Source organism: Camelus ferus, chromosome 28 (genome assembly GCF_009834535.1).
Source record: "Camelus ferus isolate YT-003-E chromosome 28, BCGSAC_Cfer_1.0, whole genome shotgun sequence".
NCBI classification, from domain to species: domain Eukaryota; kingdom Metazoa; phylum Chordata; class Mammalia; order Artiodactyla; family Camelidae; genus Camelus; species Camelus ferus.
Window position 1 is genome coordinate 2,585,754 of NC_045723.1, and position 27,824 is coordinate 2,613,577.

A 27,824-nucleotide genomic window follows, 5' to 3' on the forward strand; every position below is an offset into this window, starting at 1 on the left:
TTTATTCACAACAGCTCTGTGAGGTGGGCAGTGTCATTCCCATGTTTCAGGCGAGGAAAATGAAGTCTAGAGAGGTAAAATTACTTGCCTGAGTGGCAGGGTTATGACTTGAGCAAGTGCAGCCCTGACTCCCCGAAGCCCACGTTCTAACTTACCATCCAAACGCCTAGGGCATAAGCATTGGAAAAAGCTGGGCAAAGGCTTACCCTGCCTCCTGTCTATGCACGCCTCCCTGAACTGCCCGAACGTGGCTAGCTTAGACAAAAGAAATTTAGCAGGCTGCCTGGGACACCCTTCTTATAGATTTGAGTGCTTTGAATCACTTGCTCTGACAAATGCTGCAGCTTTGGTCGCACTTTCTTACCTGCGTCTGTGCACATCCTTCCCCCGGCCCCCCACGGAGCGTGTGCTGGCCCTATTCACCAGCGCCTGCACCCTCTGGGGAAGCCAGGCTCATTTGGAAACATACCCCAGGACCAAATCTTCCCTTATGACAAAATATGAAACAGGAGTCATTCAATATCTTTTAAAATCCAGGTCTCTATTTTTCCTGTGCAAATATGGATGTAGGCATACTTAATCGTTAAGGCTTTTAAAATATATGCACATGGCCAGTTACATTTTGTGGATGATATGAGCTTGGATCACACTCTTCTTTAATAGGCCTTTGAAATTCATTTTTAAAAGTTCAAATGGTCAAATGGTCCACAGTAAAAAAAAAAAAAAAAAAAAGAAAAAGAAAAAAACAGAGGAGACCTACAGAGATCCAAAATACATCCCTGAAAATGCAGCACCTTTTGTATGAACTACATCAGGGGCCCGTTACATAGTGTATGGATTGTAACATCAGAGACCTGAAAGTTGCCAAAGCAAATGGGGCATCTTGTCTGAGAAAAAAAGAATGAGAAGACAAGTAGGGAGAAGAGAAGAGAAGGAAGGAAGAAGTGGGGAGGGGAGATGGAGACACAGAGGGAGATTGAAGAGAAAAGCCGGGAAACCTGCCTCTGTGGCTTCTCTGCATCAAGCAAGCGAATCATCTCTGGGTAACTGACAACGTGTATTAAGCCAAGGATGGACCATCAAGGTTATAATGCACAATCGTAGAACCCAAATCTATAGCTATCTTACAAAATGTCCATGGAATTCTAGCGACTGGATTAAACAAAAAGAGCCAGGTTCTACGCTCTGCACATTTTTGGCTAGCCAGGAGCTTTGCCTCAGGGTGTAATTCCAAGGGAGAGCGAGGCTTCCTCTTGGCGGAAAGAGGAGCAGCTTGCAAAGATGTGGACTCAGGGTCTCAACTCCTAAAAATCCTAGTGGTCAGCATGTTTTGCTTGGGACCCCATTTCAACCTCCAAACCGAGAGGCTCTCCCCTGAACATAACTCTCACTCAAAGCCAGAACAGGCTGCCCCAGATCCCCGAGTCAGGGATGCCAGGAGAGAGACTGTCTTTGAACCCTCTTGGCAAGTTTGGAGATGTGTCTTTCCCAAACGGAGATACTCTTTTCTATAAAACAGATTCCGGTGTCACAGGGGCCAGATGGCTGGGAGCCTGGATTTGTTTGTCAGACTTGAAGTGACCTCAGATGGGGCAACCTGACTTTATGCTTGTCACAGCACCACCAAAGGCCAGGGTTCCTTGGGTCCCAAAGAGCACACGAGGAGATACCAGAGTGAGAAATATGCCCCAGACTGTCTCGTGCATCGAATTTGTTACCACAGTTATTTTCCACTTCTGTTTCCTCTCCCTCATCAGACGGTGGTGGAGTGTACTGCGGGAGGGGGTGGGTGATGAAATAATCTTCTATTTACAAAAAAAATGAAGCTCAGAAGTCTAAAAATTCCTCATGGATAAAAAAAAATAAGAGTTCTGCCCTTGCACTTTCATACCCGTGGACTGGGGACACCTCACACTCTACAAAGCCCCGCATCACGCAGCTCACGGTAACCTGCCACCTGACTGGGGCCGACGTACTGAGTCCTGTTTCCTAGATGAAGAAACTGAGGCTCTCTCTTGAGGCCACACAGCTCACAAAGGGTAAGGAAAGCTGGAATTCAACCCCGGCCATGTCCCACACTGTGCGGCTGCAGATAGACAGCAGCACACTGACCACTGACTCTGGGAAGCAGGGGACAGGCATCCGCGTCTTCACTGTTGTGCGGTCTCTGCTTGCGGAGCATCCCCGGGAGCATCCTCGTTAGACGGAAGACCGATCTTCACCTGGCTTTCCAGTTGGCTGAGACGCTGCTTCACTTTCATCTGGGTGGCGTTGTACTCGGCCAGGAGCCGTGCAAACCTGGTCTGCAGGGTGTCCAGGGAGGACTCCAGGTGCTCCACCTTCTCCTCGATGTCCTTGGGGTCTGCCCCAGCCTTGGCCAGTTCCTCGTCGATCAGGTTGTCCTTCATCAGGATCTGCCGTCCCTTCTCCTCCAGCGCCTTCTTGGCCTCAGGGTACTCGGTGAGAGCCTCCATCAGATCGTCCTTGGAAAGGCAGAACAGGTCCGAGTAGCCAATGCTCCTGATGTTGGCCGTCCGGCGGTTCCCTGACTTGCTCCCTTTGATGTTCAAGATGCTGATCTCCCCAAAGTAACTCCCGTCACTGAGGACCACGAACTGGGTGACCCCGTCCTCGGCCACCACAGCCAGCTTGCCCTCCTTGATGATGTACATCTCCCTCCCGATGTCCCCCTTCTTGCAGATGTAGTCCCCGGGGCTGAACACTGCCGGCCGCAGCTTCAGCACCAGCTCCACCAGCAGCCCCGCCTCGCAGTCCTGGAAGATGCGGACCTTCCTCAGAGTGTCCAGGTGCACGTTGATGGCGATCTCCGCCTTCAGCTTGTCGGGGAGGCTCTTGAGCACCTCCTTCTCATCCACTGTCTTTTTGTTGGCCCACAGGTAGTCAAACCACCGGATCACCCGCGTCTCCAAGTCCTTGGTCACCTTGCGGAATTGCATGTACTGCTTGATGGAGTCAATCTTAGCCTGAAACTCGGCCCGGGAAGCATTCATGTTCGAGATCATGGAACCCACATTGCCCACGATGGTGGCAAAAATCAGGACGCCCACCAGGAAGTCTATGACCACAAAGAGATACTCCTCGTCCTTCACAGGGGGTGGGGTCTCACCGATGGTGGTCAGGGTCAAGGTGGACCAGTAGAGACTGTAAATGTACTTCCTGGAGAGGCGCCCATACTCTGGGATTGAGACGTTTGGGTAGACCCAGGAATCGGTCCCGAAGCCGATGAACTTGGAAATGGCAAAGTAGATGCAGGCATTCCAGTGGATGATGATGAGGATGTACAAGACCAGGTTCCCGATCCTGAACATGTTGGGGTAGTTGGTCCGTGTCTCTGTGCGGTCAAAGAACTCGAAGAGCCGGGCCAACTTCAGGAGGCGGTTGAACCTCAGTTCCGGGCAGTTCATGCCCAGCTTAAAATAAGCCAGGTCCGTGGGGACCAGGGACAGCATGTCCAGCTTGAAGTGCAAGGTCTTTGTGTAGTGCTTCCACAGCCTGTCGGCATCTGTGACCATCAAGCCTTGCTCCAGGAAGCCTAGCGAAGAAGACAGAGATCACTTGGGCATCAGAGATGCTGCCTGTTGTGGGGAGGGTACAGCTCAGTGGCAGAGCACATATGCTTAGCATGCACAAGGTCCCGGGTTCAATCCCCAGGACCTCCATCAAAAAAAAAAAAAAAAGAGGCTGCCTATTTATGACCATGGCTCACAGAAACATATTCTACCTCGAGACTACATGAGGTATAATTATATGTATATAACAGAAACAACCTCAAAAAAAACACACTTACCCCTACTGCAGGAAACGCACTCTGGTATTTTCCATTCAATGATGTTCTAATCTATTTCATTCAATTAAAAACATAGCTCAATTGGGTAAATTTGCATGTGGATTGGGTATTCGTTGGAAGTGGGGAATGATTATTAAATTTTCAGAGATAAATGGAAGTTATATTTTTAAAAAGGAGTCCCTTAAAATTAAAGATACATGCTAACATGTTTACTATCTAAGATTTGCCTTAAAAAACTCCATCCAAGAACAGGGTGTGGGAGGAAAAATGAAAGAAAATTAGCAAATGTTGATAACGGTTGGAGCTGGGTTGGGGGGCGGATTCATAATGCTACCTTCTCGGTTTTATATATGTTAGAAAATATTAATAATAAAAATTTTTAAAACACTGGTCATGGACTATCGAATTGACTTCACCAGTCACTAATGGGGCACGACCCATCTGTTTAAAACCTGGCTCAGGGGCACAGCAGTTCTTTCTGGCTGCACAATACTGTCACCCAGGGGGCTTTTAAAACATATGAGCCTGGAGCCCACCCCCTGGGACCCAGCCTGGTCTGGGGATGGGCTGGACCTTGGGAGTGGTGAGGTGTTATTACTGGCAAAATCAATCAAATAGGCCATAATCTGCCATCTCTCTGCACAACAGGAGAGAGATAATACAACGGAGGCTCTTTAGATTCAGGTGAGCATCGGAACCACCCCGAGGGCTCTGTAAGACACAGAGTGCTGGGCCTGTCCCCAGACTTTGGTCCCATGGGTCTGGGGCACCTCTGACAACTCTCGGGTGATGGCTGGTCCAGGGCCACACTTTGAGGCTGGACTGAGGTAGGGCTGCCCCCTCTGTGAAAAGCAAACAGCAAGTCTGTTGTCACATGTTAGGGACACCCTGCTCCCCAGCCCCCATTTCCTGTTTCATACTTTGGTTACATGGTGTTTATTGAGTGCCTAGATCATGACATGGTACTCTCGTGCATTGGGACCCCTCGCTCCTTCCTTAATAATCTTCCCTCAGTTCTGATGGTTTTTCCCCTTGGAGTATGATCCATGGCCTCTTGGTGTCTGCTCTCCCCTGTCCCCTTTACTTCCCGCTCTCGCTGCATCTTAGGTTGCCAAGGACAGCAGTAAGCACAAAAAGAGTGGGGTCAACGTCTGAGTGTCAGTGGCCTGTCCCTGAAGCCTGAGTGAAGCAGGGGGTCACTCCAGTGAGTTGACCACTCGCAGGGCTCTTTTATCTCCACAGGCTCACGTGACTGTGGAGCAGCAGACCACCAGGGCTGGCTGAGTCACCCATGCAAGCCTCAAGCTGTGCTCTTGAGATCTTCTAAGTCATGATGCCGGGCACTAATTCAGGAGCAGAGGGGGTGCCCGTCTGGCCTGCTGGGTGGTGACCATGGACTTGGGGCCCGTCACTCAGTGTCTCTCGGCCCCCAGTTTCTAAGGCAGTAAGACGGAGATAATCTTGCCCACATTTCTGGTCTCACTGAACAGTTCTGATGAGAAAAGAAGTGCTTAGAATGCTCTGTACACCATGAAGCCACCCGGAGGTTTTGATGTTTATATCCACCACCATGACAAGGTTTTTTGTTTAATAATCTTGAAAGTGGTAAGTAGAGCCTTTACCAGCTTATGTGATATCTTTATGCAAATTAGGAAAAGGAACCCTAAGGATGCACAGCTTGGAGCCTGAGACATGAGCGGGGCTTTAGCCCCTGCTCACAACCAGAAGTGATCGTGAACTTGGGTTCTTGGACTCTTTAATCAGTAGAAATTCATAAAAGGCCAGAGGAGGAATTCAGGCGAGGCTTTACTGAGACTCGCGCTGCAGCAGAAGGGAGCGAAAACAAGCGACAGGTGCCCTTGTTTGTTACGAGGCGAAGGCAAGCTGGTCCTTTAAATGGGGTGAGGGGAGGGGTGGCTTAGGTGGTCTGCGCCTACATGAGTTATTCTCAGTCTCTTGTAGTTTCTTTGTGTTCTGTTACTCAAGACGTTCGTTCATTCAGTTGCAGGTGCAAATGCTCCGGTAGAGGGTCCCAGGTCCCAGCCTATCTTCATTTGAAGGAAGTCATCCTGTGCCCAAGCCCTGTTTCAGATTTTATTTCTCTGTCTATTACAACTCCTCTCAAAGCCACGGGGTAACATGTCCTGTCTCCTCTGATTGCCCAAGAAGAGGAACTCCCAAGGCTCCAGTTCTTGATCTCCCTGAACCTGCCCGTGGCCCCCAGGTCCCCCTCCGGATGCACCAGGGAAGACCCTGGCCCCGCGCATGCTCACCTGTCCGGGCTCGCACCAGCACGTCCAAGCCGTAGAGGACGTCTGCCGAGTAGTCCAGGACCAGCCAAAGCATCAGGTGCTCGGACTGAAGCTCATCAAAACAGGCCCTGAACAAGCACAAGAAGGGGCAGGTGTATCTGGGGCAGGGTCCAACGTGGGCAGCAGCTCTGTGCTGCAAGCCCTGGGTCACTTCATCCCACTAACAGCCCTGCCTGCAGGGCTTGTACCCCCGTGTCATCACCCCAGGCTCTGATAAGGAGACCCAGACTCCCCAACTTCTCTCTCCCGAGGTCACAGAGCTCCTAAGAGGAGCTGGGATTGACCCCAAAGAGTGGCCCTGTTGCCTCTCAGCACTCAGCTCCAAGACCCCAGTTGGGGTGGGGGTGGAAGTTTCCAGGCCTCAGCAGGTTGAGAACTTGCCCTTTTTGGGGCCAAATGCCCCCCAAAGATACAATTTCTGAGAGATTAACAACAGAACAAGCCGCATCGACCCTCACAAAGCAGCAGCTCACTCGCTGTCTCTGTCCTGCAGGCCAGCTGGGAGCAGCAGGAGCTGGCCCCGCAGCCACCCACGGCAACCGCGCGGAAAGCCCACAGTCCACGGCTCGCAGCAGAGAACGCCGCCTCTTGCCTGCATCCCTATCCTGCGGGTCTGCTCAAGAATGACCCAGCCCCTCCCATGTCTTCTCTGAGAGCAGTGACTCCATTAAAAAGTCTCCAAGGTGCCCGGATCCTTGTTTGGATCTCCGACACGGGTCCCCACCAGTGCTCCCAGGAAACCCGAGCAGCCCTCTCTCGGGCTTTCCTTGTAAACAGAGAAACGGAGGCACATACAGCAGGATGGTGGCCTCGAGGGGACCCAGAGGTCTGTCTTGAGGCCAGGCTGCCCTGATTCCCTCCCACTGGCTCCCCCTGCCCCTCGGGGTGGAAGCACCCCCCACGCCCCGACCTGCACACGAGCAGACACCAGTTGTAGAAGACAGGCGTGGCAATGATGGTCAGCCAGTGGTAGTACATGTTGCTGGACGGGTCCACCACGACGGAGTCCTTCTTCTTTCTAGAAACATCGACACACAAGCAGCACAGTGTGTTGGAAGAGCACAGCTTGGGAGGGGCTCAGACACCTGGCCCAGCTTAGAGACCCCGGGGCAATTACAGGCTGAAGCTAAAGAGATGGCTGTCCCAGACAGGGTGCTGTCAGTCTCGGGGGGAGGTCACATGGGTGTCCCTGGATGGGTGCCCCCACACAGGCTGGGAGCAGGGTAGCCTCTGGGGGACCCTCCCTCCCAGCTCAGCTCCCCAGGAAGCCACGACGGACTATAAAACCACGGGGATGACATTCCCACGTGGTATCATCCATGCCCTTCAGGATGCAGGGGAGGAGCGTGGAGCATGGTGATGTTGGAACCATCTCGGGAAGCTTTGTGAAAATGCTGGTTCCCAGGCCCACCCAGCAGCACCCCGGGGCCTGGGAGTGTGCGCTTAACCATCACCCTGGGTGGTGCTGACGCAGCTCCTCTCTGGACTGACTCTGGGAGCCCCGGAGCACTCCCTTGAGAACGCTCTCTCTCCACCCTACTAACTGCATTTGTGCAGATGTTCTAAAGACTCATTTCCAAGCCCTGGGATCCTGCCTCTCCATCAAAACCCACCACCCTGGGAGTCACCTGGGTGATGTCGGCCAACTCTGAACGGAAGAAATAGCTCAGGGAACTTCCTGATTTTATTTGCTGGGTTTTTGGAGGATTTGAGTTTATAGGCAGTACTGGAGATCTTTTCTTTGGGTCCATGTGTCTCCTCCCCCACCCCACCTGCTCCCCCTGCCCACCTAGGCCTGCAGAGCTGCTCCCACGCCCCAGAGGAGACCCTGGGGTGCCTTTCTGCTTTCACCCCGATTCAGCAAGTGCCAGATCAGCTGCTCACTGACGGGGCTTTGGAAGTGCCCAACACTCATCACCACGGGCCTTGGATTAAAGTTTGTGAATACAGTATTTTCTAGTGCCCAGAAGAAGGCCTCCGCTTAACCCGACGGTGCGGACAGCTGCCTTCTGGCAAACAGAGCGCCCCAGGGGAGGGCACCGGAGCAGCCTCCCAGGGAAGCCCCGAACGGCTCACCCGAGGCTGGGGACAGCCTCCCAGCCTGCAGCCCGCCTTGGGTCCCCCGAGCTGGGGCTGGACTCTCCCCACAGAACAGGCCCCTCGTGTGGTCTCAGGAGGCCTGATCCCCACCAGGACCGACCCCTTTCCCACACATGCTAAATCCTGATGGCACCCCTCTCCTCCCCGTGGAGGGGCCGGCCCGCGGTGACCATGGAACCCCCTCTTCGGGGGCAGTTTCTCTAGTACTTACTCCTCTTTTTGGGGGCAGTTTTCTTTTTTCTCGTCTTCCTTTTTCTCTTTCTCCTCCTTTTTCGCCTTGTCACTGGATGACACGGGGTGACATTCAGCAATTGTGACATACCAAGGACACGCCCGGGGGAGAGGGCAGGCCACAGGGGGGAGAGGGGGCTTGGTGCGGGAAACGGATCTTTCCAGCACATTGGGATGAAATGAAGTTACTGATCTTATTAGTATTATTATTATTCCTAAAAGGTGAGATAAACCACCTCCGCTGAAGTGTACATTGTAAACACTGAAGTGTGCATGGTGGTTCAGTCTAATATTCTAGGATTTCCGACCTATTTTCATGAGCCCCTAGGAAGCCGCAAGCAGCTTGCGACTGGAGACCTTTTGACGTAACAGGAAATAAACCCAAATCTACACCTTTTGGGTGGAAAATCACTCAGAATCACATGGAAAGCTCTTTGTTCTGTTTAGGAAAGGGGAAGGACTTTCTGTTGTTCTGGGTCAAATGAAACCCTGGCTCTCGACAAGGAAGCCAGGGGACAGAAGGGAAGCAGAGCCCGCAGGCAGGACGGGTGGGCCGTGTTGAGGCACATCCTCGCGTCATCTGAGGCCAAGGCAGCCACACTTGGACGCCTCCAGACTTCGCTGGCTGTAACGCTGTGGGTGGAACCGGGCCCCCTGCCTGCCTCTGCAGAGCAGGGCCTGTGAGGGCAGGTGTCTCCTCCGCACAGAGCTTTGCTCCGTGTGTCCTTCCTGGGACGCGCATGGCGATGAGGGTTACCTAGCCCTAGTTAGAGGGGTTCTGCCAGGCGGGCGTTACTGCCCACCGATCTGCTGAGGAAACCCCGCTTGCCTCGGGGCCTCCCTGGTCAGATTCCCCTGCTCACACCCTGGAGGAGGGAAGGGTTGAGAATAAGTCCTAATTAAACACTTGTCCATGAAGACCAGGATGCTTCTTCAGGAAACAATCAGAGACGTGAGCAAACACGCCAGGAGCACAATCACCACCATCATTCCTGACAGTCAGCGCGTAAGGGGTCCGGTCACACAACAGAGGAGATTCGCCATCTGCCGCAGAATTCCGCGAGGCCACTTACAACGGGCTTGGGGAAGCATATTCAGTGATGGGGGAAATGCGCCTTGTATTTTGCTACAGTAGAAAGCAGACTACAACATAGCTGTACACGTTTTCTATCGCTGCCAGAACAAACTGTCATAAACTTAGTGGCTTAAAGCAGCCCAAATGCATTATCTTTCGGATCTGTAGGTCAGAGGTTTGACATGGGTCTCACCCAAGTCAAGCCAAGGTGTCGGCAGGGCTGTGATTCTTGCTGAAGATGCTATGGCAGGATCTGTTTCCTGCTCATTTGATTTGTTGGCGGAATACAGTTCCTTGCAAAAGGGGGACAAATATCTTCATTTCTTGCTGGCTGTAAGTGGAGGCATTCCCAGCTTTTAAGGGCTGCTGCATCCTTGGTTCATGGTCCTTGGTGCCCTTCCTCCATCTTCAAAGCCAGCAACAGCAGGTTGAGTCCTTAAGACACCAGCTCTCTGGTTCTCTGCAGCTGGGAAATGTTCTCCACTTTTAAGGATGTCTGGGATTAGATTGGGCCCACCTTGATAAATCCAGGCTAATTTCCGCATCTCAAGGTCCTTAAACTTAATCACATCTGCGAAGTCCCTTTTGCATGTAGGATAACACTGTCACAGGATGTGGGGATTAAGACTGAGGGCATCTCAGAGAATCACTGTTCTACCTACTACGGTCATCACTGGCCCTCAAAGATTTACATGCATCCTGTGGGCAAAATGACTTCACTCCCATCCCAAGATCCCTCAGCCTCATTCCATTACAGCATCAATTCAGAGTCCAAAAATATCATTTAAGTCTCAACAGCTTAGAAGTCCCAAATCTCATCATCCAAATGTGTGGACCGTGGTGTGAGTCATCCTACACACGAGTCCTTGCTACCTGTGGACCTGTGACATTAAAGAAACAAATCATCTCCAAAAACACAGTGGAGGGGCAGGCATGGGATAACAGATGCAGATATTCTAGTTCAACAAGGCAGAAGATGGGAGGACCAAAGGAGTCACTGGTTCCAAGCAATTTTGAAATTCAGCAGGGAGTCGCCACTGTTTCAAGACCTGAAAACAACCCTCTGTAGTTCATGGCTCCGCCCTCCAAGCCATCCTTCCATTTTCTTGAAAAGGTAGCACCTGTGTGTAGCTGAGTAGCTTTATCAGCCTGCTTCCCTCATCTAGAATTTAGGGGTCCAGAATTCTTCCTTCATTTGTACTGCTTCTGTCCCTTCCGGTCCAAGCTGGCAGTGTTTCTGCTGGTCTAAAATCTTCTAGAAGTTTATGTGTCCCATATACCAGAGGGATTCACTCCACTACACAGGAGGCTCATTCGTAGATGATCTGAGAAATCTCATCTCTGTGTTTGCTGAGATGGCCGAGGGGAGCCATACATCACACCCTCAGTCTTTTCAGGGGGTCTTTTATGGGACTGAACCCCCAGAACTTTGGATCTTTCTGAGTTATTAGCAAAAGTTTAGCCACACCCTCAGCTTTTTCCCCAAGGCACGCTTTCCTGCCAGTAAGTTTTAAAAACTTAGTATCTTTTGCCATTTGAGCAGGCTGAGAATTTCCCAAATCATCAAGTCTTGTTTCCTTTTCATTTAACAGTTCTTCCTTCAACTTCTCTCTCTCCTCTCAAGTTTCACCATAAGTAGCAAACATAAACCAGGCTGCACCTTCAGTACTTTTGCTTGGAAACATCCTCAGGTAAATATTCAAGCTCACTGCATACAAGGTTTGCTGTCTGCATCCTTGCAGGACATCACCCTGCTCAGCTTTGTGTCACTCAACAAGCATCCTCTTTCCTTTGGTTTTCAATAGCTTGACCCTCATTCCTTAAGAACCCTCACCATCAGCATGCCTAAAGCCCAGATTTCTACCAGTAGCCTGTTTTGACCATTTAGGTATTAGGTATGTAGGCCATTTAGGTTTTCTCTGTAAAGCTCTCCCATTTCCTTCTGAACCCTCACTGGTAGAGTCTTTAACATCCATTTGTTTTTAACAACCTGTTCAAAGCAATCTTGGCAAAAATCAAACAAACAAACAACACTCTCCTTAAAATTCTTCTCGATCCTGCCTAGTGATCAATTCCAAAGCCACTTCCCACTTGTTAATAGCAACAGCCCACTTCTGGGATCGAAAGCTGTGTTACTAGTTTTCTATTGTTGCTAAAACAAATGACTGCAAATGTAGCATCTTAGAACAAGCCAAGTTTACCATCTTACAGTTCTGGAGATGAGAAGTCTGGTATAATCTGACTGGATGAAAATCAAGGTGTCATCCGGCTATGTTCCTCTCTGAAGGCTCTGGGGGAAAATCCACTTTCTGCTCCCTGGGATCGATGGCAGAATTCAGTTTCTTGAAGTTGAGGACCAAGGTCCCTGTTTTGCTGCTGGCTGGAAGTGGAGGGCCACTCCTGGCTTTTTGAGGCTGCTGCGTCCCTGGCTCGTGTCCTTCTTGCTTCATCTTCAAATTCAGCTGTGATGGGCCAAGTCTCTCTCCTTCTCCTTCCATCTCCTGTCCCTGATCCACTCTCTTGCCTCCAGCTTCTGCTTTTAAGAACTTACGTGAGTACACTGGGGCCACCTTGATAATCCAAGATAATCTCTCCATCTGAAGGTCCTTACATTTAATCATATTTACAAAGTCTCCTTTGCCTCGTAAGGTAATCTGCTCACAGGTTCCAGGGATTAGTATGTAAATATCTTTGGCTGCGTTGTGGTTGTGAGATTGTTCTGCTTCCCACGTTCATCAATATGTATTGATCGTTTACTATGTACCAGGCGCTGTTGGAAGCACTTCACATTAGTCTTAATACAGCTCTGTAAGTAAGACACCAGTTACAATCCCTATTTTACAAGTCGGGAAACTGATGCACAGAGAGGTCAAGTAACTTGCCCAAGGTCACAAAGCTCTTAGGTGGCCGAGTTGGGATACAAAAGCTCTTAACCAGGACATATATTAAATATATCACATCTATCTGTCTACCTATCTGTCATCTATCTATTCAATGTAGATACCTGGAGAAAACTTGGAGGGACATTTGCCATCATGTTAAGAGGGGTTGTCTCTGATAATGGGGTTCAACTGTTAATATAAAGCGTACTTCTTGCAGATGTATGCTCGTGGGTGCTCTTCTGTGTTTTCCAAGTTTTTGACAAGAAGTATATTAATAAATAAGTAATAAGTATATTAATATATGAGTAATAAGAAGTTTTTCGGATCATTAACTGAGAAGAGCATCATCCCCTGTTCTCTTGAATCCACTGGTCTTTCTGGCACTGAAGTCTTAATGTCAAGACACCAGCAGAGGGCACTGCCCACGAGCTTATGGGCCCACACAGCCCTGCTGGGAGTTAATGACACCTGGCTCTGCCACTCTTGTTCAGGATTTGTGGCCCCAGGTTATAAGCTTTGGCCTTTCCTCTGGCTACCAACCTGCTGAGGGCCTAGGAAAGACTCCTCGCCGTCCAGCTGTGTCCCCAAATCCACCCAGTATTGTCCCAGGGAACCTACCCCGAGCTATAAAACGATGCTGGTTTTGGCTGGGAGAATTTGATTGGGAGAAAGAAATTATTCAGGACCCATGAAAATGCCAGAAAATGCCAGAAGTGTGATGGAAGGATGGGGGAGGGTGTCCATAAGAATTATTTCTGTATCTCTATGCCCAGGTGGCCTCATTTTGGGACAATCCCCAATTCTGTCCCTCGGTCCTTGGCTGCAGTGTGGACCTATGATATGAACCCATCTGAAAAGATTTATAAGAGCCTGATGCAGCCGACTGCCGTCCACTCCCATCCTTGCCCACATCCCAGCCCCAGGACGAAAAAGCCTGGGGACCCACAGGACCTCTGTCCATGGTTTCTGGGGCCAGAGCCTTAGCCTGGCTGCAGGACTCAGCACGAGGTTTCCAGGGGGGGTTAATATCAGGTTTGCCTTTAAATCCAGCACATATCGCAACAGCTATGGTTTCTCAGATTCGGTCATTTCATTTTTCTTGATTATTGGCATCTGGGTCTTTGGATTTGATGTTCAAACTTACGTAAACAACATGCAGCTATGGTTCATGGAGGGAAATGGAAAAAATGTTCTATCAGAGGAACAAAGGGAAGTAAGAAATGGCCTCGATACATTTCTCTTTCAACTAGAGCTCTAGAAATGGGCCTTTCTCACTGATATCGATGGTTTTTCCCTAAGCTCCAACTGAGACCCCCCTCCCCAACCTCCCCCCACGATGGTTCTGTAAAGGGAAGCTGGAGAACAGGGTGTGCATGCACACACGCTCACACACACGTGTGATCACACGCACGCACACTTCCTCCCTGGGCTCTTGGGTGGCCTTTGCCAGGAATCACACATCAGACCGCTCTGCCAGCTCAGCACCAGGTGGTTGGGAGTAACTACAACGGGTCACCGTTTCAAGAGGCTACTCTCTGGAAATATTTAAATTTCCTCTTTCTACTACCCTGATTACACCCTGCAAACTGGCCCGAATTAGCCTTATGACAAGGGCATTTCGCTGGCACACAGGAGTCTGAGGATGTAGGATGGAAAATGCATTGTCATCATGCAAGAGAACACCCACTGTAAAGGGACTCCAGCTTTGCACCGTCCAATAGAGAGCAATAGACGGCGCTCGCGCTGAAAACGTTGATCCGATCCCACCCCTTCGCTTTAGAGATGAGAACAATGAGAGACAGAAAATGACTTGCCCAACGAAGTCACACAGTCCAGGTCCCACCCCCTGCTTGTCCACGGGGATGGGTTTCCAGTAAAAGGAGCAGGAGTCTAGAACGGTCTAGAGGAGCTTGGGGAAGCAGCGGTACTAAGCTGGGGTGTCTACGGGGAGTGGGGTGGCCACCGGGAGCGGAGGGCGAGCGGGGCGCTGCTGGGGAGCAGAGGTACTCACTCCTTCTCGGAGTTGTTGCAGGTGTTCGTATTGTTTCTGGCCAGGGGCCAGTCACTGCAGGAGGTAAAAGAGCGCAGCGTGGGAATCTGAGCTCAGTGCCGTTGCGGGGGACCCCTCGCCCCAGGCGGTTATTCTGGGACTCCCACCCCTGTCTCCCGGGCCTTTCCACACAGCTTGAAGAACAGAGGGAGTTGTTATTATCCAGGACAAACCATCTGTGTGATGAGGTAGCCTTGGTGGAAAGCCTTGGGGGAAGAGAGGATGAGCACGCAGGTAAACTGAGGCTTCTGAATAAACAGGGAGAAACTCTTTGGATCCCACCCAGCATCCTAGCCTTAAACTACTCTCAATTTCCGTCAGTTTAAGCCCGTGCCAGGCAGCGTGCCAGGTGCTGCTATGGGGGGTACGAGCGCCTTTTACCAGAGTGGGCACGCTCTGCAGAGACACGACTCCCACGGGGCCCCTCCCTCGGCAGCCCCATCACATTGGGGCCGCTTCCAATACTCGGGGCGAAAAACAGACCGTGGGCAGAGCTGCCCTGGGTTTCAGTCTATCCTCCTCCGTCCCCTGCTCCCACATTCATCTTAAAACTTCAGGGTCTGCCACCCCAAATCCATGTGAGAATCTGGCAGAAGGTAGGGGCCGGTTTCCAACCCAACTCTTTATTTAAAGCCGGCCGGGGCAGTACTTGACGACGTTCTTTAGGAAAAGGTGTGATCTCCCCAAGCTCAACTGCCAGTCCACATGTTTGACAGCTGGTTTAAGTCTGGCCTCACAGAACTGGAGGGTGGCTTGCCTGTCCATGGTCACTGCAGATCATACACAGCACTGGAGGCCCTGGGGACTAAAGCCGGTGGCTGGTGACACTCCAGCCTGACTCTCAGGGCACTTCTTCCATGATGCTGAACATCCAGCCAAATGCCTCTGTGGTACTTCTGCTCCCCGCCGCCCGAGCCTCCCTCTGCATCCAGGGAGTGGCTCTAACTGCTTGTTTCAGGATTGGTTCTGATCACCTGAAAATCCCCTGGGGAATCAAAACTCCCATGTGATTATGAGGAAAGCTTAGCTCTCTGGGGTGCAGTGGCCAGGGTGTGTCACACCCCTGAGCACATCATCTCGTCGGGCCAAATCCACAGGAGAACCAAGACCCATCTCTGCCTATGCATTGCTTTGCTGATGGGACTTGGCCTCCAAAATTCAAGGTCTTCTTCCCCCAGGAAGTCTCCCTGATTGATCAGCTCCCATCATGCACCACTGCATTCACCTGCCCACTCTGAACCTTCTAGAGAGTGACCTGGCATTAGTGGTATAGTCGGGGACTGGCCCTGATGGGGTCCTAGCTCAACCCTCCACTCACCTGGTCCCATAGGGAAACAGACAAAGTCTGATGTTCCTCTCCATCAGTGTAAAGTTGTAGAGAAGACAGTTTGGTCAATTAAGCCAAGGAAGTCTTTGCTCGCCCAAAAGGAACTGAACCAGCTTGGCTGGCTTGCTGGCAAACCTCCCTCCCTCTCCTCCTCCTCCTCCTCCTCCTCCTCCTCCTCCTCTTTATCCATCTTCTCTTCTTCCTTAGCCTCCATCCCTCCTCTCTCTGACTCAGCAGTGCACAGCATGCAGGCCTCGTGGTCCTGGAACTCCCTCACAGTCTGGGATGCCCGGCCCTGGGAACCTGGGGTGGCCCTACACATGTCCAGCCAGCACCCAGGCCCTCCAGGATCCCCCTCCCAAGCCCAGGGAGCCTGAGGGTCTATAGTCAAAGCTCATGTGCAGTGGGAGCTGGAGAATGCAGCTCCAGTGGGACCTCGCCTCTCAGCCTGCAATTCTCACACCTCCCCCCGGCAGAGAAGACTGGTGTGGGTCTCCTAATGTCACTAGCAAGGACTTTCTTTGAACTCCCATGTCTTATCTTAAACATGTTTGCATATTTTATACATTTCACAATGCATTGCATAACCTATAATAAAAATTACCCGCACCCCAAGATGGAAATGAAACTGAAGCTCCAGGAGGGTCCCTCCTGCTCCCTCTGAGGCTTCATGGCCTTCACTCCCCAGGGGCTCCCTTGGCCCGTATGAGGCGCCCACATCTGAGTGTTTCGGTTCATTTGACATCAAAACAGACAGCATTTTCTCTTGTAAAGTATATAGGGACTGTCTGTTCTGCAACAATCATGTTCTTTCCACCCTCTCCATCTTCTAAACCCTGGCATTACCTAGAGAATTTGGCCAAAAGATCTTTTCAAGCCCCCTTTTTCAGAGGGCAGGTTCTGAGCCAGAGTCCTCCTGCTTGTGAGGCTGAGAGGAGGCCTGTCCCCTGCCCGCCTCTCCTCTCCTCTCCCCAACTGCCCCGCAGTCCTAACGAGACCCTCTGCTGATCAGCAGCAATTAATTCACCCAGTGGTGGCCAAGTGGTCTCCCCACTGACCACAGGCTGGGGGGACTTCTCAACGGCAAGAGAGGAGGGAGCAGACAGCTCTGTGTGTGGGGTGGGGCGGAGTGGGGGGATGTCAGCCTGGCGCCCGCAGATTTCTCTACATGTCTGCACCAGACAGCACTGGCCACAAGCTCGCACTGGGCTCGTGGGCTGTGCCAGGGGCGCAGAGCTGACGTTCTGCAGACCCTTCTCCTACCTCTCCCCATCCCCCACCCTACTCCCACCTACTCTGCCCCCCATAGTTCTTAATCTAACTTGAGATGTGGATGGTTCCCCTTACAAATTCTAGCCAACCTTTAGACTGTCTTCCCAGAAGAATGCACGTACCCCTAGCCATAAAACTGTGGGTACAAAGAAAGTACTCCTCGAGGCTCATGGGACAGAAGCCCCAGTTTTTTAGCAAGGTGGGTCACATCGCAGGGTCCTTTGATGGAGAGAGATTGGCGAGGCCCATATCCCCAGGTGCGATTCTGAGCGCAACAATTCCAGGGGGCGCTAGTGGGAGCCACGTGAAGGACCGGGTCAACGGTCAAACGAGGTTGGGGACTCTGGTTAAAGGATTTCCTCTCCCTTGGGGCTTCCTGCACTCGGGGGGAGACTGGTAGAGCACGCAGTGTTCCCCCCAGACAGACTCCTTCCAGGAACCGCGGAAGGAACCGGTGCTCCAGACGACCAGGAAGGTGGATCTAAGCTGGACGGAAGGAGCAGCAGATGCTTCCCGCCCCGCCGGGTGCGGGGGTCCTTGCCTCCCTTACCTTCTGCCTCGGTCCGGTGGCTCCTGGCTGCCCACGATTGCCTGGGCGTGGCTTTCTCGGCGGGACACCTCCTTGAGCTCGGCTCCGCGGAAGCGCTCCAGGAAAGAGTCGGGCCTCTGGTCCTCGCGGTGTGAGTGCCTGGCGGCCCAGGCGCGCAGCGAGACGATGAGCCGCGACAGCCTGGAAGGGCACAGACAGGCAGCGCGGGCGGAGCGGAAGGTGACAGAAGCCCCCTACCCGAGGGCTGGGGCGGAGGCATACATGCGGGTCCAGGGGGCCCCGGGCTCGGGTTTGCACCCCTACTCGTCCCAGCCTCTTCCCGTCTCCTCTGCCACCTGCAGTCTGGGACACAGCTCCCTCCATAAGGGACACTGTCTTCATTATGGCTTCGTGCCTTTGACACCTGGACTCCATCAAAGGCATGAGCCTTCCAGTGGGGCGTTAGCAAGCTTTCCTGCCCATCTTTCCTGTTGCCCCACGTGGAACTCTTTGTTATGACTGGTAAATACAGAAACAGCAAAAAAAAAAAAAAATAAAATAAAATAAAAAAAAAATAATTTCCAAATAGTGAGTCAATTCAGGGCCAGGTTTAAAGGAACAAGTACCCAGATACAACTTAGGATCTTTCCCTGGCCCTTGCCCTATGAATTGCTTCTTAGACAAACTCTTATTTTCTCCCCAGGCTTGTGCAGACATTCCTTTGCAATGTGCCCTGTCTTCTCTTCTGGAGCCAGACCCCACCCGGGGCCTCCAGCACCTAAGGCCAGGCAGCCATGTCCCCAGAGCTCATCTTAGATCCAGTTTCCATGAGAAACCTGCCCGCAGCCCTGTCTTCAGCCTTCCTCATCTTGGCCAAGGGGAACAGGAAGAGACTCAACTCTGTTTTTTGGTGTCTGGTTTCCCTGACTTGGCATCTGCCGTGTACGCCACGTCTTCAATAAAATCAGTTCTGAGCTACCTGGCACGCAGTCATGAATTGTCACATACTTTGATCCCAAACACACACTTGTGACCATAGCCTAAGGGAATAAGTTGAAGCAACGAAACATCCCAGGAACAGAGAAGCTTACAGCTGCTGTTGGAGACATATGTGGGTGCCTGTCCAGCCCTCCACCCGCGTCCTCCCTCTGCTGGGGGAGTGGGACCAAGGTCAGCCTCCTGGCTCCAGCCTCAGCCAGCAGGCTCGGAGGTGGACGACTGACCCACAGCCTCAGAACTAAAGGCCAGTCCAAGATGGGATTGGGCGTTTCAACTCAGGATCATATGGTGACGGCTGTTTTCAGCCTGTGTGTGGCTGCTGGTGTGTGAGCAGAGAAAGGCAGAATCGGAGGAGACAGGCAGGAAAAAGTACAAAGACCAGGAAACACTGCCTCCCCAGCTCCTGTCAGGAGCCCCACTGGCTCCATTCCCATGGGGTGGCCTGGATCTCAGCTTGTCCCAGCTCCTGCCCCAGCCCTACCCTTTTAATTTGAGCTGGTTTGCAGGCATTCTGTTCCTGGCAATCAACAAGCCTTAATACAGCATTTTAATTGTAAGACAAAAGACACTGAACATCACTTAAACACCAGCTACAAGGGGCTAGTGAAATAAATAATCCTCTGCAGTGAAAAACATAAAGAAGAACTAGATAAATTCATTTTTTTCAATAATCTTAAGCAGAAACTGCAGAACACATGACTGTATGAAACTAGGGCTCTGGTAGGAAAACTGGTGGAGGGAAATATTGTGCCACACATTTGCTGAGTGTTTATCGTGAGTCAGCCGTAAGCTCTGACGCAGCCCTTGTGTTGTGAGATGCATCTTTAGATGAGACTTGAAAGGTGCAATGACTTCCTCCAGGTGGTGCAGCTACTGAAGCCAGAGGACAGATGTCATCAGAAGGAACACAGAACTCAGAGCCTAGTTAATCTTCCAAATGCTTTTGCAAGTATGCTGTGAAGTCTAGGTACGTATGTGTGAGGACCTGCCAAAGCCATGATTGTTGTCTGCGTGCCACTCTGGGCCACCCAACAGCTTCCCATAGCTGGCTGGTCTTGTTTCTGAATTCTCTTCTGAAATTTCCCTGGTTGGCTTTTTTTTTTTTTCTGAATTCTTTCAGGATTGAGCAAAGACCTCAAAATTACTTTTTATTAGAGAAATTTCAGGTAAAGGCAGTTTTTCTTAGACTTTTCTGAGCTCAGAACACCTGCCCCAGGAGGAAATTACTCCCTGATAGATTTTTTTTTTCAATGGAGGTACTGGGGATTGAACCCAGGACCCTGTGCCTGCACTCTACCACTGAGCTATAAACCCCCATACAAATGATAGATTTCTAACTGCTTTCTTCTCCAAACCCCACCCTCACCCACCATTTCTTCCTAAGACGTATCTATCTTCTCTCTGCCCCAGTCTCCCCTTGCCCAAGCAAGGGCTGAAATGGGTCAGTTACCTGGCTGGCCCCTGGCTGGTGAAGGAGCTTCTCCTGGATTCAGCCAGTCCTCTGGTCTCCATGGCGATGCCTTCCTGCAGTTCTGACGACGTCTCCTCGCATGGAGAGTGGGTCCTAGGAAATCAAATGTGCAGCAGGCAAAATTGATTTCAAGCTCGTCCACCTCCTGAACATGTTAAGGACTGAGACGGCCAGATGTCCTGCTTAAAGAGGAAAGCTGACGTCACGTGTCCTCACCCCAGGGCCCCTCACTTCAGTTCATACCCCAGCTGGATCCAGCAGATCCTGGCTTTTAGAATAAACGTGGCCTTTCCTTTATGGCAAGCCTGACCGAAGAGGCTGCTGCCCATGGGCGAGGTGAAAGGGGCAAGCCATAGGAAAGTGGTCCTTATTAGAGCATCGGGAGGGGAGGTTCCGTGTCAGCATCTGGAGCCAGAGCAGCCATTTCCATACAAAGATTCCATAACAAGGATTTTGGTTCAAACACATCTCTGCATGCTGAAATCCTCTCTTCTAAGGCCAAATCAAGTGCTACCTCCTTCAAGACACCTCCCCGCCCCTCTCCTAATGTGTGTGCACCGCAGTCACATTAACTGGGCAGCCTTCCCAGGACCCCACTGGTTACGAGGGCGACCCTGGAATACGGTATGGAATTGGCATAGCTCTCCACATGCACTGGTACAGTGCTTGTGAATGAAAATCCACTGCCACTGTGTCCTTTTGCCAAGCCCTAACCTCTGACCCCTGCATTGCAGAGGTAACTGGGGGCGGGGACCTCACCTGTGCAGTTCAGGGCGCAGATCATGAGCACGCCTAAGACAGGCACCCACTGCTCAATCTGAGCATCAGCGGAGCCTGGCGTTTGCTGAATTTCCTGCAATAAGACCTTTCTTTCCCTTTCTTTTAAAACCTCCTAGAGCTGAAGTTTGATCAGCCTGATTAAAAGTCATCCAGGCATTGGCCTCTGGGGATTTGTGCTTCATTCCAGCCTTGAAGAGCCCAGGCAAGACAAATTAATTCTATCACATGACCTCTTCCAACCTAATTAGTCTTCTTAACAAGGCAGCAACACGGCTGAAGAAGTAAGCAAGAATTAATGTCAGGGTAAAGGCTCTCTCTCGGCCGTGAATGATTAGAAGTCAGAATCCTGAATCCCAGCTGCCATCTCCAGCGGCAGGGGGCTCACCCCCGAGCCGTGGCCGGTCCAGGCCGTCTCTGCACAGTCCTGACTGCTTCCAGGTTCTTCTCTCCCTCAGATTCCCCATATCAAGGATACTTTTCTTTTTCTTTTTTTTTTTTTTTTGCTTTTTAACAAAAAGAAGATTCCAAGTTTTAATTAGTTTCCATACTGATAAAAATAATCCCATGAATTTTATAAACCATTGTATAAATTCTATAGTGTAAAAAAATTTGAAATAAGTGTTAACAACTTTAAACAATTCACTACAATGATTATGCATTATAAGTATTACCTGTTGGGTTAAGAAAATTCCATTCCATTCCAATAACATTCTCATCTAAATACTCAAAATGTATAACAACGGGAACCACATGGAGTCACTACATCTTCTAAATGACTGCCTTCCACGATGGGCCGGCTCTCAGGCCGGCACTGCCTGTCGTTCTCATCTTTCTCATCATCTTTCCTAGCCAGGCTCAAGTCTCTTCCCTGTCATGGTCATTGTCCGGTGAGCAGGTTCCTGTGCTCTTGCCTGACAGTGCCTGGAAACTGAGACCATCCTGCTATCACTGGAGCCCACTGGTGCTTTTGGTGTTGCTGTCACCAACTGCCATCATCCAAAACCCAAAGTCTTTTAACATGCGCTGCTGCTAAGCCAGAAGGCCCTATCTTATGCAAGTAAAATTGATTTGTTGGAAGTAAGTACTGGACCTCCCCATTTATCTGAGTCGCTTGAGGTATGGGGACCCTTGGTGTGCAGGGTCCTCCCAACTCTGTCTCATTTACAGGTGCCATACACAAACTATATGCCATTTATTGACTGCTTTCTGTATGTTAGCCACACACATGTTATCATTTAATCCACACAACAACCCTGCTAGAGAGGAAACAGGTTCAGAGAGGTTAAGTAACTTCCTCAAGGTCACACAGCCAAGAGGCAAAGCTGAGATTTGAATGCCATTCCTTCCCATTTCAAAACTTGCTCTCACCTACCCCATGAATCTGCCTTCTGTGTTTTCATATATACCAATTAAAGCAAAAGTTGAATAGGACATGGCTGAGGACTGAGCCCTGTGGCATTCCACTAGAGACATGGCTGCACTATGTGGGCATGGCTTTGTGCTTCCAAACCGCCTAACTGAATTCTTCCTCTAGACCCGGAAGAGACCACTCACAACTCGTCCTCATACATATAAGAGATGCAGTCAGAAGCCCAGCTGCAAGTAAGAAGCTACGATTCCCTTGCCCTTCTACTGATACTCTGTGTACTACAGAGGTGCGCTGCATGTTCCAAGGCATCTGGGTCTGTTACGGGGGGGTAGTAGTCAGGGGGACAAGTGAGTTCATCTCTCCTGTCCCTGGATCTTAGCAGCTGGCATGCTTAGGGGTGGAGAGTTGGAGGTGGGGGCCAGCAACTGACAGCTGGGCTGGGGCTCTGTCACAGCCTCTGCGCCCGGAAGATCTGGAGGCAACCCCCAGGATGGAGCTGTTCCGTTCCCACCAGCAGCTCCTCAGGGAGCTCTGGGCACCGAGCAGTCGGCCCAGCACTTCTGCCTAGTCTCCTTTCTGTTAATTATGTGAGGGCACATCCTGACACCAGATTTATTTGCATCAGCAGCAAAGGAATCAATGCCCATGACAGCGGGGCTTGTGGGTGGGTGAGGAGGGCAGAACTCGCTCAGAACTGCAAAGCAGGTCTGCACTTGGCAGCAGGGGGAGCTACCAAGTGTGGACTGAGCCCATGACATGTGAAGGGGAGGCAGCGTAGTGGGGAGCCGGGAGGCCTGGGTTCTGATCACCACCCGGCACCGATTAGCCGGGTATACTGTGGGCTGGCCGCTGACCCTCCCCTCCCGAAGTTTATGTTTTCTGGTCTTCAAAAAGAAAGAAAAAAAAAGAGGAAAAATTGGTGATTTCCTATTGATTTAAGTATTGTTCAAACACCCAAGTCCAGAAAGGCACATTTAGCAGTGAAGAGTCAGGAGGGTCTTCTATGACGTAAGTTCAAGGGACCCAAGGGGTCTTTTCTTTGCGACGCATCTCCCCACTTGTTTCTTGATGCCTGACATTCTACCACGATGTCTCTCTTCTAACGCCAGAGTCTCCAACTTTGTTAAATGCCTGTGAGTATTTAAATAGCAAACCCAATTAGTGACTCCCCAGAGAAACTGATTTTACCAGGTAGATCGAAGAGGAGACAGAAGAGAGGAGAGGAACTGAATGTCTGAGGTGACACCTTGTGTTCCCAAGGACACACAGGTGCTGCTAAAACGGAAAAAAGTTTTGGCAATCAGTGCAAGAATGGGGATCTAGAACCTCCCTGGGAAATACAGAGGCAGGAGAGACTGGGGCCCAGGCCCTGTCCTGCCTGGAGCTGGCTGAGGACTTAACAGGCATCGGTCTTTGTAAAACCAGCAGATGAGGCCAGGACAACCTGAAGTTGCCTCCAACCTGCAGGCTCGGGTTCTCAGTGGTGATGATGTCTCGGCAGAAAGAAGCCCTGTGAAGTTGGTGATTAGCAAGGACCAGGGCGGCTGGTGAAACACGATGAAGTGACTGTTTTGAAAGACAAGGTCCTTTTCAATTTGTAAAGCTCATCTTCTAAGTTTTTCATACAGAGGAATTACTGTCCATGAGGTCAAGCTTTCCTCTGTCCCTGGGAGAGAGTAGAGATTCTCATCAGAACGGGAACTGGTAATTAACTTTGCGCTCCGTGGAGCTGGTGTCTTCCTCCGGTGACTTTGGGGACGTGAGAGTAAACAGAAGTGACCTTTCAGGACAAGGGTAGAGAATACAATACCTTATTTCTCTGCTCCTCCTCCCAAGCCCTGAGGAACTAGACTGATCAAAGGCACTGCCCTGGCCCCATGTGACTGAGGAACTCAAGCCGGTACATTTTTGTCTTTGGTTCTGGGCAAGCAGGTTGAAAATGGTTTTCTTTTGTGATAATTGCTTTGAGGTCTGCTCCGGGAGCAGCACGAAGTCTCCTCGTCCATGGGACACAAACGCCTATGCCTCAAAGCATACCTAACATAGCTACAGCAGGAGATTGACCTGGGGCTTGGGGTGCCCTGGTCCTAGCTGCAAGTCTCAGAAGCAGATTCTAAAGTCTTTCTCTATTGCATTATCTTCAAAAATTATGCCAGACAGTTCTTAAGTAATTGAGTCAACTAAACAGCTCTAAATAGAAAAAGCAAAATTCAAGACATTTTTATTTCTGGTCTTTTCAAGGTATAAACTTAAATTTTTTGTTTAAATGAAACATTTTCATCCCTCCTTATGACTCCTCGCTAGAAAAATGACCTCAATAATTTGAAGAGAAACAGGAACCTGGGTCTCTAATTTGGTGTAAGACCTGGGAGCAGGGATGTCTCAGGGGATGAGGACACACTATCTCCCCCCACCTTCTGGGGCTCAGCAAGGGCCACAGTTACACCCAGTTCCCAGCACAGCTGCCTGATATCATTGAGGATAAAGAGTGATTAATATTTAAGGACACACATTTGCAATTGTTCCTCCCAAAAGCTTTCTAAAAGGATTGGAATTTCAAGGCAAAGATCTATGAAGTGTTCAAACACCATTTCCTCCTCTAATATAGGGATCTGAAACTTAAAAATTTTTGTGTATTTACCAGAGTCCTTTGCTCAAATAAATCTTACAGGGAAGACCAGTCTGTGAATAAACAGATGTTGGGTTTCTCTGGGAAGCAGGAGAGGGCCCTTGACCCAACCTCTGGGCCCAAGGCTGCTCTGCCCCCAAAATGAACTCATATTCTCAATCCTTGGTGATGCTAAGGAACCATTTTGGAAACTTCTGTCCGTTAACCCACTATTGCCTCCATGAGATAAACCCAACATCTCTCTTATGAAGGAAGCATTTTTCCTCTCTTTCCTTTTGAAATCTCTATGGTGTTTCCATGGGATTCTGTACTAATCTGTCAACAAGCATTTACCACATGTGTGGTTGGGCATGGCTCCAAGGTGGGCTCATTGAGACTGGGCTAGTGGTCACGCTGAGGAAGCATGACAAAGACGAAGGCAGGAAATGGCTGGGTCAAAGATCCCTTGAGCGCTACCCCTGTCTGCAGTCCTGGCTGTAGACGTGCTGGGGTGAGTGTGGGGTCTTTACTTGGGGAGCTCTCCACCTAACCCTTGGCTGCTTTTTGATCTCAGAATGAACTCAGTAGCCCTCGCTGGCCCAGAGGTCAAGGATTGGGGCAAACTGTCCAGTTATTTAGCCTGCTTTTGTCGACCGTAGGTCAGCTAGCAAACCCTGGGTGAATTACTGGACGGAATGGCAGCTCCAAGGCTGCCCTCCCGGCTGGCTTGCCAAAAATTTGTTGCTGAATTAACAATGGTTCCAGATGTCAGGACAGCTGAGGCTGTCTGAGCTCAGAGAAGGTGGAGAAGGCTTCCAGCCTGGGACACCAGAGAAGCAGCATCTCCAAGACTGGCAGTGAGCATGGGTTAAGTGCTGACTACATGTCAGGGGCTGTGCCAAGAACTTTAATCCATTTTAACCTCATGGCTGCCCTCTGAGGTCCTCTACTAGTACACTTTGCAGATGAGGAAACTGAGGCTTGGAGCTGTGGAGCAGCTTTTCAGAGCCAGTTTTCAAACCCAGTGGTCTGACCTGTGCTGTTAGTCACCATGCTGGTCAGTGGCATGGGGATGGGAGGGGGAGGGGAAGACAGTTTCTCACCCATGAGATAGCAAAGGGCATCACTTCAGAGCCCCAGGCTGTGTGGCTGACCTAGCCCCTGACTGTGCATAGACCCGGTGTGAGTCCACAGTGAGGTTCCTGGAAGCCAGATGCTCTTCAACAGCCCACAAGTCCGACTGGCCTTGTAGGCCGCTGGCTGAGGCAGAGCCAGGATGAGTCAGGCAGAGCTGGACCACGGTCACATTGGGTCAAGCAGGCATTCTGGGCAGGACCCCCAGCCCACCTTCTGGGCCTGCATTCTCCTGAATATCCCACTGGAAGGAGCCAGCCTGAGACCCTGCTATTACCTTCTGAGCCCCAGGGAGTCTGGAAGCTCCAGGAGATGCTCTGGTTATGTCCTACTTGAGGCAAAAGGGGGCAATGGGGAAAAGTTCCATTTTTCTTGAAATGCTTCCTGATCCCAACAGCCTCTGTCCTCCTCCCATTGTGCTCAGGACCCTAGGATCCTGACTTACCTGCTGTGTCCCCAGCTGGGGCCTTTTCTCCCCTCTACCACAACCCTCTTCAAGGGGGTTTATTAGCTCAGATGTGGGAAAGAAATATTAATGCATAACAAAGTCTTAATAGCAGATGACTGTCCTAATACTGTTTTTTTTTTTTCTTTTAAATAAGGGGCAATACCTTAACCTAAGGGAATAGGTCCCCAGCAGTGGAACGCAGGTATTAACAATGGGCCAGTTAGAAGGGAGAGCTTTGAGTACGGTGAGAATTTCTGATGCCCTTCTGATGATATGAGTCATATCAAATTTCCTGGGGCCCCAGCACCAACTTAAAATAGTTGGCAGAAATAAATATCTGTTGATATGCTTTGAGATCTTCCTTCCTTTGCCTGAATCCTAGGAGGTGGGGGTCCAAAGACTACCTAAGTTTGCAACAGTAGGGACATTGTCATCCATCACTTATTAGCAGAGTTTGCTAAAGAACTAGGATAAAGACCCTAAATACAGAAAAAAAACCAAATGTGTGCCTGAGAGAGGAAGTGAGTGAGGAGAAATGATGGATGAGGATCCGATGCCAGGGATGTGAGGGCTGAGGGACTGTCACTGCATTTTTGGCCACCCAGATAATACGCAGTTTTCATAGGAGGGAGAAGTTTTCAGGGTTATATATGTAGAACAAAAATAACGTAAATATTGGAAATAAAGTTTCTCCCGGTCCAACTCAATCAACTCATTGAGAATTGAAGAAACATAAAAATGTGGGTTTTCCCAGGTCTCCAAGTAAGTTAGGAACAAGGTTAGAAGAACACGAAGCCCCAGATTTCCAGGAGGCTGCCTGTGTCGGGATGTCACTGATGGGGCTGATGGCTTTGCTGGCAAGGCATGGCCCTCTACCCACAGGCCCATGAGCACAGTTGAAGTGAGAGACAGCACATCTGCTTATACTCCATCCCCAGTGCCCAGGACAGTGGCCAGCACACAGACAGAGCCTGATAAATGTTTGATGTATACACGGGAAACGGTGGCAGTCTGGGGGCATTTTTATAGTAGAATTTAATCTGCTGCATTTGAATCTTCATTTTCTTGCCTTGTAGAAGTTATGTAACTTTTTGAGCCTCATTTCCCCACATCTCTAAAATGAGAATAAAAACTACTGCAGTGTGGGTTGTGAGGAGTAAGGGACATGAAAAGTAAAGTTAGGAGGAGTGCTGTGAATAGCCCCCGCCCTCCACCCTGTGGTTGGTCACAGGCTAAGTCATTCTTCCCCCCACGGCCTAGATCTGCTTTGGGAATAGCCTGTTCCAGGCATGAAATTAAAAGCCCATCGTACCTGCTGAGGCCATTCTCAATGTGATTGAGATCTCTGTCCTGTGGTCCTTACAGCGAGGTGGGTCCCGGAGGGCTGGGAGTATTGGGTGCTAATCTTGGCCATCTTCTTGCTTGGTCA

The 27,824-nt window shown here is 50.5% G+C and overlaps 1 protein-coding gene across 1 annotated transcript; it reads right to left on the reverse strand.

Annotated features, from left to right (window-relative positions):
- Positions 1-520: 520 nt before the first annotated feature.
- Positions 521-27,824, reverse strand: CNGA3 (cyclic nucleotide gated channel subunit alpha 3). Its single transcript, XM_032469580.1, is given in 9 exon segments — positions 521-3,553; positions 6,082-6,188; positions 7,031-7,138; positions 8,432-8,503; positions 14,420-14,473; positions 17,608-17,787; positions 20,036-20,149; positions 27,708-27,745; positions 27,747-27,824. Coding segments are annotated over 9 exon segments (2,139 nt in total). The 5' UTR covers positions 27,810-27,824; the 3' UTR covers positions 521-2,150.